The sequence below is a fragment of the Aptenodytes forsteri genome, unplaced genomic scaffold (assembly GCF_000699145.1).
Source record: "Aptenodytes forsteri isolate BGI_AS27 unplaced genomic scaffold, ASM69914v1 Scaffold15, whole genome shotgun sequence".
Classification (NCBI taxonomy): Eukaryota; Metazoa; Chordata; class Aves; order Sphenisciformes; family Spheniscidae; genus Aptenodytes; species Aptenodytes forsteri.
The window spans coordinates 24,737,371-24,749,203 of NW_008795129.1; the positions used below are offsets into that span (position 1 = coordinate 24,737,371).

The window sequence follows — 11,833 nt, forward strand, 5'->3', positions numbered from 1 at the left end:
TGTTCCTTTTTTTTTTTTTTTTTTTTTGGGGGGGGGTCATGTTAAGTCTGTATAGCTGAGGTTCAATAAGTGTATTTGCAACAGCCCTTATGTAGGTGAAACATACATATTGCCAAAGGGGGGGGGATTTTAAAGGATCTATGTGGAGCTAGTGGTCTTCTCCCCCTCCCTTTCCATTTCGTAGAGAGAATTATCTCATCCTACACCTGAACCAGAGATCATCCTGCATTTAAAATATTCAAGGAAGTTTCAGGAACATTCATTCCTGTGCTGTATTGAACCAGTGGACCAAATTCTTCAGCTTGGCTGTATATTTTTTGTCTTTGGTGTTGCTCAGGCATCTCAGGGCAGTTTTCATCTCCCTGAAAATGTCTGGCAGAGAGGGGGGGGGGGGGTCACTGTGTGTCACTGTGGGCAGATCAGCTGTGAAAAATCCAGCCTGAAGGCACAGGGACCTGCCTTGTGAACTTCAGCTGTGGATTAGTTGTTCTGCGGTAGCTGTACTGACTGTATGGGAAACTAAGCCTTAACTAGTTCAGTGTCAGCGAGCCAGAAGTTAGAGGTGAAATGCATTTTAACTTTAGCGCTCTCTTACCATGGAAAAAAAAAAGTGTTGGTTTTTTTTTTCTTAGCAAATAGTGGGTTGATAGGCTTTTTCTTCTTTCACAGAGCTTAAGGTCACTCACCTTAGGCCACTGGTAGATTTTAATGATTGCGGGCAAGTTGTCTGGATGTTTTCTGGCTTCCACATCAGAGAGCTGCTTGGCATTGGTCCTCCCAGACATCTGCTAGCTGTTGTGCAGGGTGGAGAGACTCTATCCCACTGCTGCATGGGCATGTGGAATTGAGTCACTGCTGAGGGATTCACCGTGACTTGAAGGCGTAAACAACAATACTGGATGTGGCATTTTACATAGGAAGCTTTAAAATAAAAATCTGTTGTTCCTGCTGACCCAGACTGGTCAGTCTGTCTTGTCTTTAGGTTTTTGTGAAAGAAAACTCTTGGTTCAGTGAAGAAACTTGTAGAAATTCTTGAACTTGAAAGTAATGCAATGAATTATCCTCTGTCATTTGAACAGATTTTTTTAAAAATGTATTGCCATTTTAGTTAGATCATGCTTATGAAACCTAATTATTTTTCAGACTTTATGAAAACAAAGGAGAAGCAGACTTCAGGGAGTCTCTGCTGCAGCTCTTTAAGTCCATCAATGAGATGATGAGCAGCATCTCTGATCAAACTGTCATAGTGAAGGTATGTACTTTACAGGTCTCCATCTTGGCTTTACTTTTGCATCCTAAACCACAGTTAGGTGGTCGATGAAGTGTATGCTTGTGTTTGCCCCCAAAAGCATATTCTACCTCAAACATGGTTAATACTTAGTGCTTCTAATGAAGGGCTTGTGACTATGTAAAGAATGTGCTTCGAACAAGTAAGTTCACTTAAATTGCTGCAAAGACCTCACTTTTATTTTTAAAAGAGAACTTACTTAGGGGTTAAATGATGTTTAGCTTATTTAACTTGTATAACGTTAACTTTAAGGTATTCTTAAGGCATTATCTTTAAGATGCTGATGACAGTGTAGATCCTCGTATTCTATGCACTTCGTGAACAGCCTAGGATATAAGTAACTTCAGTATAGTATCCTAAGCTCTAGTACATGTTTTTAATGGAAAATCAGTAGTGAGTCAGACTGCAAACTCCACCCCACACCCCTCTTCCTTTGTCCCTTTAAAACGGTAGCTACTTTTGGTAGCATTGGCTGGCTCATGGAATTGGGAATGTGGTCTCTGACCTCAAATGAACATGGGTATTGCTATCACAGAGCAGAAGTATTGAATTATAGGACCGGTAGATTTTTGTATCCAGAGGAGTCTGAGGTCGTTCTGCCAATACCAGTCTCATGTTCTGTTGGTGAATCTCTTTCACCGTGGAAAAAGTACAGAGACTGTCATAAACACACGTTTGATAAACTACACCTTGAAGTTCTCCTTGTGGTTCCAAATAGAATTTATAAAAGGACATAACTCTTGACCTAGCCGTGCTGAATCATTTGAAAGATGATGATCAGAAAGGGGCTAAGAGTTGGGGTTGAATTTGGGGACAGTTTGACAGTATGACTCCTCCTGCTCAGATGTGCTGTGCTTGTGCATTAGAAGATTTTTTTTTTATAGCAGCTGGGAGGCAAAGACAGACAGTGGCAAAGTACTGTGCCAGTGCAAGAGGTTCCTCTTGAAGGGAACTGGGAGGAGTACAGTAGGAAAACACCTAAGTCAAAGACACCAGTCCTTTGTAGCTGAGTGCATGCAGGTCTTAGGCTAGTAATGCCATGCTGAGCACACAGCAAAAATAGATAGTGGGGATAAAGCTGCTGAGTTCGAATATTTTAGGCAGAGAGGCTGAGACTGTATCATCTGATAACAGAATAGGGATATTACATGTTTCAAGAAAGCTGTATTTTCATTCCATTGACAAAGCATCTATCCTGAATGGAAATTGGTAAGTTTGAGTCAGTGACTCAGAGTGTGCTATCTGGTGTTTTACAAATAGGGTGTTTTCAGATTATGAGGACTGAATGTAAGATTTCTTTTCCTGAGACTCATTTGTGAGGCCTACTTCAGGAAGGCAGATACATATGAGCTTTTTTCTTTTTCAACAGTTTATGCCTTGGGGAAAAAAAAAAAAAAAAAAAAAAAAAAAAAAAAAAAAAAAAAATTAAAAATACCCCCAAAAATAGTTTTGGTTGTCTTCACCTGAGATGCAGGAAAAGAAGACAAACTTCCTAGCAAAGGCTAGGGAGATCACACTACAGCAGTGTCTGTCCTAGTCTGTGTATTGTTTCACATTAAGATCTCTGCAAACTTGGGTAAAGCACATCTACTGTCTGCATTTGGCTACATGAAGTATGCTGGTAGATGAAGCATTGACAGATGAGCCGGTGTGGGGTTGTCTGAGAAGTGTGCTTGTGGATGCCTTTCAGAAGCCTTGACAACCTTTCACTCATTATTCATTGCTTTCATCTCCTTTGGACTCTAATTACTTAGCTCTTAGAATAAATAATTGTTAGTATTCACTTTTTGCAGCTCGTGAGATTGCTTTTATTATGTTCAAATATCCACTGAAGCACTACAGTTTTTTCAGTAACTAGAAATGTGTGGTTCTATTACAAAGAATGAAATTATTGAATAGGTGGATAAATGTGGGGTGGGTTTTTTTGAGAGAGAGGATGGCTTCTGTGAATCTTGCCTGACAAAGCTGTGGGGTCCTGGGAGGGTGTCAGTAACCATGTAAAGTGGACATGACATTACGGGCTTCATTCAGCATCTTTATCAGTGATCTGGAGTTGGTAGTTAAGTACCATGCTAGTGACGAGGAATGTCAGAGGGACCTCACAAAACTGAGTGGGCTAAAAGGTGAGCTTCAAGGTAGATGAACGTAAGGCAGCGCATCTCAGGAAGAGTAAATTAATCCCTGTATGATGGTCTACTTGAAGCTGTCAGTTGCAGTTTGGGGAAGATGCCTTGGAGTCACAACTGACAGCTCTCCTGGGGTCATTGGTTCCATGTGCAGCAGCAGGCGAAGAAGCAAACAGGGTGTTGGGTGTCAGTCAGAGGGATAATGAGAACGTGGCAGGGCTGTCATTTTGTTGTTAGATACTCTTGGTGCATCTGCATCTTGCGTGCCAGGTGCTGTTCTGGTCTCCATACCTCTGTACCCTCAGGGGTACAGAGAACCAGGATTGGGAAGGGTGCACCTTCCTGGCGGATAAGTGGTCTGTGAGACTCTTCTGCACCAAATCCCACAGTACAAGAAATAAGGTGCATTCACTGATATCAGTAGGAGGTTAATTTAAAACAAGTAAAAGAAAAATTTTTCATTTCTGAAGCTTGCTGTCACAAGGGGTTATGGAGGCAGACAGTGTCAGCAGGCCCAGAAAGAGGTTAGGCAGATTTACAGACCACAGGTCCATAGATGTTCTGAAAGGATGGATGGAGATACAGCCTCTAAAGAATGCTGGGGGAGCCGGGAGGGGAATGGGCCACAGCAGCTGTAAATGGCACCTCCTGTGGTCACCGTTGGAGATGAGTGCTGGGTTGTAGGAACCATTAGTGTGATGCAGTGGGCGTTTCTTGTGCTGTTGGATACTCTGTTGAAGTTTTGTAGAAAACTAATGAAGATTATCAGGTAAGTTGCTAGGTCCCTGCGTTGTGCAGTTAAGATCAGCAGATCTAGCTGTAGCAGTTTCAGGCTTTTTTTACTGTTTTTAATATATATTGGGGAAGCTAAATAAGTGTACACAAAATAAGTCTGTCTGGAGAGATAAGAAGTTGAAAAGACCTACATAGAAAATTAAGGTGCTTCACATTAAGAGAGACAGATGCTTAATTCACACATTTGAATATTTATATTTCTCCTTGCAAAAATTGTAATCTGTCTTGATAGTTTATCAACATGAAGCAGAACTGCCACTGCAAAGTTTTTCTGAAATGTTCGCAACTTTTCTCTTTGGGCTGGTTGTACTGAATTTTTTTTTTCTCCCCAGCCTATCTGTTGAGAGAGTAGCCTTCAAGCTGACACTGCAGGGGAGAATGAATGACTGCAGTCTTATGTTCTTAGCAGGAATTACTCTTTATCTATTCAAATATTTATGTCCTTGTGAAAGCTGATGAGCTGTTTCTGACTGTAGCTCAGGTCTTCAGTTACTTAATATTTTGCATTTAAATTGCCCCTTTTTTAATTTAAAATTTTCAAGGCTTTGGGTACACTTAAAAAAAAAATTCCTCAAAAGAAAACTCTATGAATTGTACAAGGATTTAAGGTTGTAGAGCACTAAAAGAGACTTTTAGGATTATGGCTATTCAAAATTTCTTAGGGTAGGAGAGAATTTGTATATGTGGCTGCTTTGCAAACCTGGCTTAAGTTTCAGCCTTTAAGGAAACAAAATCGAGAGTATTTCTGTGGAGGGCATGTTAAAAGTGGCATTTAGCAGTTTTGTTGACTGCAAGTAGGTATAACTGTACACAGCATTGATTAATTTTTTCTCAAGACTTGCAAAGAAAAAAAAAACAACAAAAAAAAGAGCAAAAGCCCTGTCTGTCTGCAAAATCCTCTGCTCCACCAAAATCATGCTTTGCATTACTGAGGATGCTTTGACTCCTAGTCTCATGGCTGGGAAGGGCATTGACCTGATCTTTTGCACAGGGTCCTCCAAGAAGCCTTGAGTTGGCCTGGAGTTAGGAAGAGGCGTATCTGTGTCAGCTGTCCCTCCTTCACTGCTTCAGATGTGGTGTTGCTCAGAGGAGGGGGCTCTGAAGGTAACTCCAGTGCTGTCTCCAGTCTGTTGCCCACTGTGTCGGTGCAGTTAATGGTCACTTTGTGGCTGAAGAACTGGTCACCTAGTCCTTGACGTGTATATTTGTAGTGGCTGGCTTAGCGTATGCGTGGAAAAAAACTGTATTTTTTTTTTTCAGTGTAAAGGTCTGTTTCCTTTCATGAGCTTTTGGTATTGCAAAATAATAACAATCTAAAAACATTATTAAAAGGTAATTTTAAATTTGAGTTGTAGTGCTTCAGCTATGTATTTTTACAATAAATAGGTAAAAATCCATATATTCTTGGAACACGATTTGAGCAGAGCTTCACTAGCATTTATACCTCTTAGTGGACTCAAATATGTTGCAATCAAAATGTTAAGGTATAAGAATGAATAAAAAACACTTTCATCCTAGGCTATGAAGGCAGCAATAGTCAATCCTATAGGTTTGAATTTGAGAAGCTGGTATGGTATAAATTACAGTGTTCAAAAGAATGCAGAGTTTGGTTTTTTTTTTTAAAGTTAGTTAATTAAATATAATTGTTACGAGGCTTTTTTGTGTGTCAGTGTTGACTGCAGTGGAGGCAGGCATTCAGAGGCTGCCTTTTACGCTTGATTTTTTTAAGGTGTGCAGTTGTCCAAACTAGAGAGGGCAATTCAAACAGTGATTTGAGCTGACAGACGTTTTGGTCATCCTCTTACTAACAAAAATTTTTCTTGCATGATGAATGGTAGTAGGCTGCAGTAATAGTTTGAGAAGTAGAGAGATTAAACTTTGTTTTTTCAAGTATCAGTTTGATTTAAGAATTACTTGATTAAATAAGGTGTGCAGCATTTGGTATGTGCACATATTTTTAATGGTTACAAGTGTAGTGAGCTTTCCTGGTTTTATTCCTATTTTCTGCTAATTGGTGCATGATAATTATTTCCTTAACCTTTTACTGTTTAAGCGTGAGTTTAGCTGAAGCCTACCATGACGTTTCAAGTTTAGATAAAAATGCAAATGTTTCCTAGTAATTTATTCTTGCATCTCTTTGAAACAAGGGCAGTTGAGCCAGCTGCATCGAATTTATGAGGACTGTCTGATTTGGGCTGTGTTTGTATGAGGGAGCTGAACTATTCTCAGCAGGGTTCTTGCAGTTTGCTCTAATGTTTGCTGTTATGTGTGACTTTGTACTGCTGTTCAGGATGACTGAAAAAAGATAGGTTGTTAGCTGAGTTAGTTCTCTGTGCTTTAAATGATCTTGATAAAGTAGGTGTGTATATAAAATTATCCTGAAATGTGACCACAGAGAGCTGGGAGGGAAGATGATAACATCTCACTAATGCAAATTCTCTTGCGTGTGTGGTTTTTTAATAATCCTTGTCACTTTTAACACATGATGCATATTTCTCAGTATCCATACCATTCTTTTTCCTACTCTAATATTAAGCATTTATTGCTAAAGCCACAGAAAAGTATTTAAATGAAGACAGGGAAATACACTACAAGCTGCTCAGGTACCTAGGAAGAAAACAAAAGGGACTGCATTACTCTGCAGGGCTTTTCCAACAGGTTGAATAATTTATCACCATTACTTAAAGTTAGTTGAGTAACAAAATGCAACCATGGACTGAGGTTTCTGTGTCTCTTAGAACCTGTATGGGAAAGTGTGTTGTTACACTGGCAACAAATACAATAATCTCTAGAAAAGCGCAACGCCACTTTACTTGTGATAACGCTTTGTGCCGTTTTACACTGAACTTTGTGCCAGAGGCACTAGTTCCATCATTTGGAATGATGACTGCTGCAGACTGGGACAATTCAAAAATATTGTTTAGGCATTCCTGGAAATTGTTTCATCCAGCTGCTGACTGGGCTTAATTTGGCTGGGTCGATGAGTTTAATAGAAGGCATCCAGGATAATGCTTGTATAGAAGGTAGGTGCTTCGTGTTGAATGACACAAAAGATGAAAATTAACGTTAAAATAATGTACAAATTGAGTCAGATAAAACAAATCTATTGCTTCATCAAACAAAAGAGTTCATAAGAATATACTATATTTGGCAAAGAGATTTTATGCTTGATTCTGAGACTAGGTGGGCTGTTTGAAATGAATGACTTCAGAAAATGACATTTTAAAATGAGGTATTTTTGCTTTTATGTAGTACAAAGAAATGAACTTAAATCCTAGACAAAACCTGTAGTATACTATTCAGAATACAGTTTGTTTAATACTTTGCAAATATTTATTTAATCTAATGACAACCTTAAGTTAGTATTGCAATTTCTTAAACAGCTACTGCAAAGAAGCTTTTGTTACTGTTTTTTGACATTCTTTGTCAGTATAAACACAAGAATGGGATAAAAGTTAGAATTTTCTGTTGTTGCAAGACGGCTTTGCTGTACTCTGTACTGCTTTGTTTTCTTTTACCAGTGACCAGTGTTGTTATCACAGTAGTAATTTGTTTTGTATTAATGAAAAGATTGCTCAATACTCTCAACTGTGTAATAAACAAAAGTAAATTAATAAAACTCCCATTGTTTTTATCTGTTATCCAAAATTATATCAGAAATTACTTTAAGCTACTTAGCAAGGCTACCCTATCTTAGTTTAGTATGCTTTCATATGACAAAGAAGTGTTTGTGTAGACAATTTGTCTTCTATCGAGTGGTAGAAGGATGCTATGATGCAATATAGTGCCATATTTTTGGTCCCCATTTTAGCGTAGCTTTGTTTTAATATATCAGGGTGTTAGTTCAGTTGTGGTGAAATAAAATTTTTGTGTTAAGAGAGTATAAGTTTTCTTATTCCACAAGCCTTCAGATGTACTAACGGCTACCAGATGTGACAAAGCAATAGAGATGCTTACAAACGGTGCTTGCTGAACACATGGACTGCAGCATGACTTTATGGCTTTGAGACAGAAGAAATTTAGGATACATCTCCAAATGGCATACGAAATATGCTCTAATTGTACTAATCTTGTAATGCTTCTTAAACATGTTTCTGAGTATATGCACTTCTGTGTAGATGTGTTCTTCATGGCTTGCTATTATGTTGGATTGGCAATGTTTAAAACGATAATCCTAAGTGGATTTTCAAAAGGTGGACTAGGTGACTTTGGGCATTGGTGACCGAATGCTTAAGGTAATGCTGCTTTTCACAAGTGGAGCCAACTCCAGCAAACTCAAAGGTTTGCAGAAACAGACTCCGCTGAGAAGTATTAGTCTGTCTTTGTCTTTTCCCAACTTAAAACTAGGGAGAGCTTTAAGTGAGGTGGGGTCGGAGGACAGGCTTACACGGTGTCCGAGAGGAAACCGTTAGGAGTGAAGAGGGATTCAGATTGCCTGGGCCCTGGTGGGAGTCCCAAAACCTAAAGTTGAGGTGCTAACATTTGCGTAACGACATGAGGAAAAGGCGTGTATCTGTTCTCCCACCTCTTTCTGGGAGGACTGCTGATATGTGCCTATCTTCACGAAGAAATGAAAAACTCAGGAACTTTTCTATAAGGCAGCTCCTCCAGGTAATATTAGGGGTTGGGGTTTTTGTTTGGGGTTTTGTTCCAAACAATAAATGAAGCTTACTCTTATTTTTACACAGTTTATATATACAAGTGTCGAAGTGCTCAAACAGGTTTTTGGGGTTTTTTTCCCCCCCCCCCTCACCCCCCCCACAAACAACAAAAAAAAAAGCAGAAAAAGTTCCTTTCAGAATAAAGTGTTTTCTAAATTGCTGGCTTAAGATAAATTTTTAGTCATAGAAACTCCTTGAACCTTTAGATCTGAGGAATGTGCTAGTTTTTCTCTTGGTAGGTCCCATTCCTTACCCATTCCTGTCTCATTAAACCTGTCTGGAAAGACAAAAAAGAGCCGTGGCAGCTTGGGCACTGCAGTGGACCCTTCATTGATCTTCAGAGGGACCACCGTTAGAAATAATGCCTCCATTGTGCTTAGTCTTGTTTATTCTGGCCTTCTTACCATGTCTGATGTTTTTTTCCCCCAACTAATCTTTGATACAGGCCATCACTGAATTTGTTTCTTCAACATGAAAAAAACCCTGCATTATTTAGCTGCTAGCTCTGAAGAAGTTTAGGAAAATACAATTAGCTGTTAAGTCATTATAAGCACATCAATGAATTTATCATAAAGGTTGCAAAGGATGACTGCTCTAGATAGAGAGGTGGTTGTGATGATTTAAGGAATAAGTTGCAATTACTCTGTGGAACGATAAAACCTAGGAATTTTGTCCTGTGTATTGGCTGCGCAGAGAACTGTGACCATCAATTATTGCTTAATTTAGTCTATTTAAGGCAAAGCTTTGACTTTTCTTGACCTTATTATTTTCACTTAGTTTTATTTCTTGGCATACTTAATTGCCTTTTTTATAGTTCAGAAGGGTATCCTTGAAGCACTACACTCTTCGACTTAGCAGTTCAATAGGTTGTATTGGCAGCTGGTTCATGTAATAAGTGTCAGTTAATGGTTCTTTTCATATGTGTGTACTTTGGCTGTGGTATAATACCTTTTATACATAGACATGATATTCATAAAGGGGAAATTAACACATATTTGTGTAAGTGCACAGCTGTGTGTATGGTTGTGTGTGGTGGGGAGAGGGAGAAGTAAGGGATGAGACATAATGTTGAAAGGTACTTTGAGTTAGCTAGCAGGCTGACATGAGCTTGTTGACGTCATGCCAATCCTTGACTCGCGTGTGAATCACATCCCAGGGAAAAAAAAATGCCAGTAATACCCTGACAGTCAATATAACAGTGAGTGTACAAGGAAGTTTAACTCAGTACCAGGGAAAATATATCCATTATTCATGTGATGCACTGTCTTGTTTCTGCTTTCTCTCCTTTTTATTCTTCCCCTTTGCTAGTTTATTTGTGTGCTTTGTAGTACTTAAAATGAATGATTTTGTAACTTGATAAGGGTAGTAATAATTTGTCACTTGTTTTCTACAAAGAGAGAAACCCTTTTGGGCAGTAAAATTTTTATTGCAGCCCAGCTTGGAACTATGTATAATTATTGCCTAAGTATGTGAGACTAATATTTCCAGCTTTGTATGTGTATCTAATGTGATCACATGGCAATTATTGCAAAAACCTGTTTGATTAAAAATCAGAGAATTAAGGTTTTTCATTATTGTGTTTTCTCTAATGCTGTTTTTGAATTTTCAAGTGTCTTAGGCATCACTGCGTAACTATGAAATTAAGATTTTGATTTAGTTTGCCATGTACTTCTTGCAGAGATGAGGAATTTCAGCCTTTGTCCAGTGCTGATCAAGAGTGGAAAGTAATCTAATTTAATTTATTTCAACGGAAAAAAAAAAAAAAACAGAACAGATTGCTTATTTGTTTTTTCCTGATGTTATATGAAAAGATGAGAACAGGTTTTTTTATCTGCTGAATTTAATATTCTTCACTTACATATTCAGTATCCTGGGAATAACCAGCATTGCAGTTGTGCTACTGCTAACAAAAGATCTACTTTCAGCTGCAGCTTCTAACAAAGTAAAATCTACAGTGAGAGCTGCTCTTTTGCAAGAGTTAATATCAACAAAAAGTTATTTTAGTAGACCTTTGGATTACACAGATACAGATTTAATCATGGGATATTCTTCACTTACGTATTCAGTATCCTGGGAATAACCAGCATTGCAGTTGTGCTACTGCTAACAAAAGATCTACTTTCAGCTGCAGCTTCTAACAAAGTAAAATCTACAGTGAGAGCTGCTCTTTTGCAAGAGTTAATATCAACAAAAAGTTATTTTAGTAGACCTTTGGATTACACAGATACAGATTTAATCATGGGGCTGCAGAGCCTACTTTTCTGATCATACTGTCTGTCATATAGTTGAGTCAGTTGAGATTGGAAATTGGGAAATACACTTCCACAATTTTCTTTAAATTTTAAGATATTAAACTTCAATTGGTTTGTCCATAAAGTAGAACCTAAGTTGCTGATAATTGTGGTAACTACAGACTTTAAATTGATGTTGTAAATAGTTTTAACTGATAGTACTTCATTTAGGTCATTAAAGTGTTAATTTTAATGATTGTGCTAGCGCAGCGTGACATTTTAATTCAAGATGTAAAATGCAAGCTTTTTTAGTATGTGTTACTAAACATTTATTGCTACATGCATTTGAATGATAAGCAAATAAAAACACAGCGATGGCTGCTGTTTATAACTGGTCATTAGAGTCCTCATCCATCAAAACACATAAGCGTGTACATAATGGGACTATTTGCATAATTACAGTTATGAGCTTGATTTCTGAGCATGTAAGTAGTCCTTTAAGCATACGTGGAAATGTTTGATGATCAAGCTTGACAGTTTAAATGGACTATGAATAAAAACTGGAACACTGAAATTTGCATCTAACCTACTGACATGTTTGGTTTTTGCTCTTTTAAAAGTGGTCAGCAAGCGTTGGCAAACCCCACGCTGGTTATTTCAAGTTATTTGACAGGTTTCTTTCTCTTCTGAAGAGTTCATTCTGTAGAAGCACAGACTGTTAGTGGCTTTTGA

At 38.2% G+C, this 11,833-nt stretch overlaps 1 protein-coding gene across 1 annotated transcript in view; it reads left to right on the forward strand.

Annotated features, from left to right (window-relative positions):
- Positions 1 to 11,833, forward strand: part of DOCK1 (dedicator of cytokinesis 1) — a 307,079-nt gene that overhangs the window by 49,952 nt on the left and 245,294 nt on the right. Inside the window, 1 exon segment of the mRNA XM_009278124.2 lies at positions 1,144 to 1,252. Coding sequence (XP_009276399.1) covers positions 1,144 to 1,252 — 109 coding nt within the window.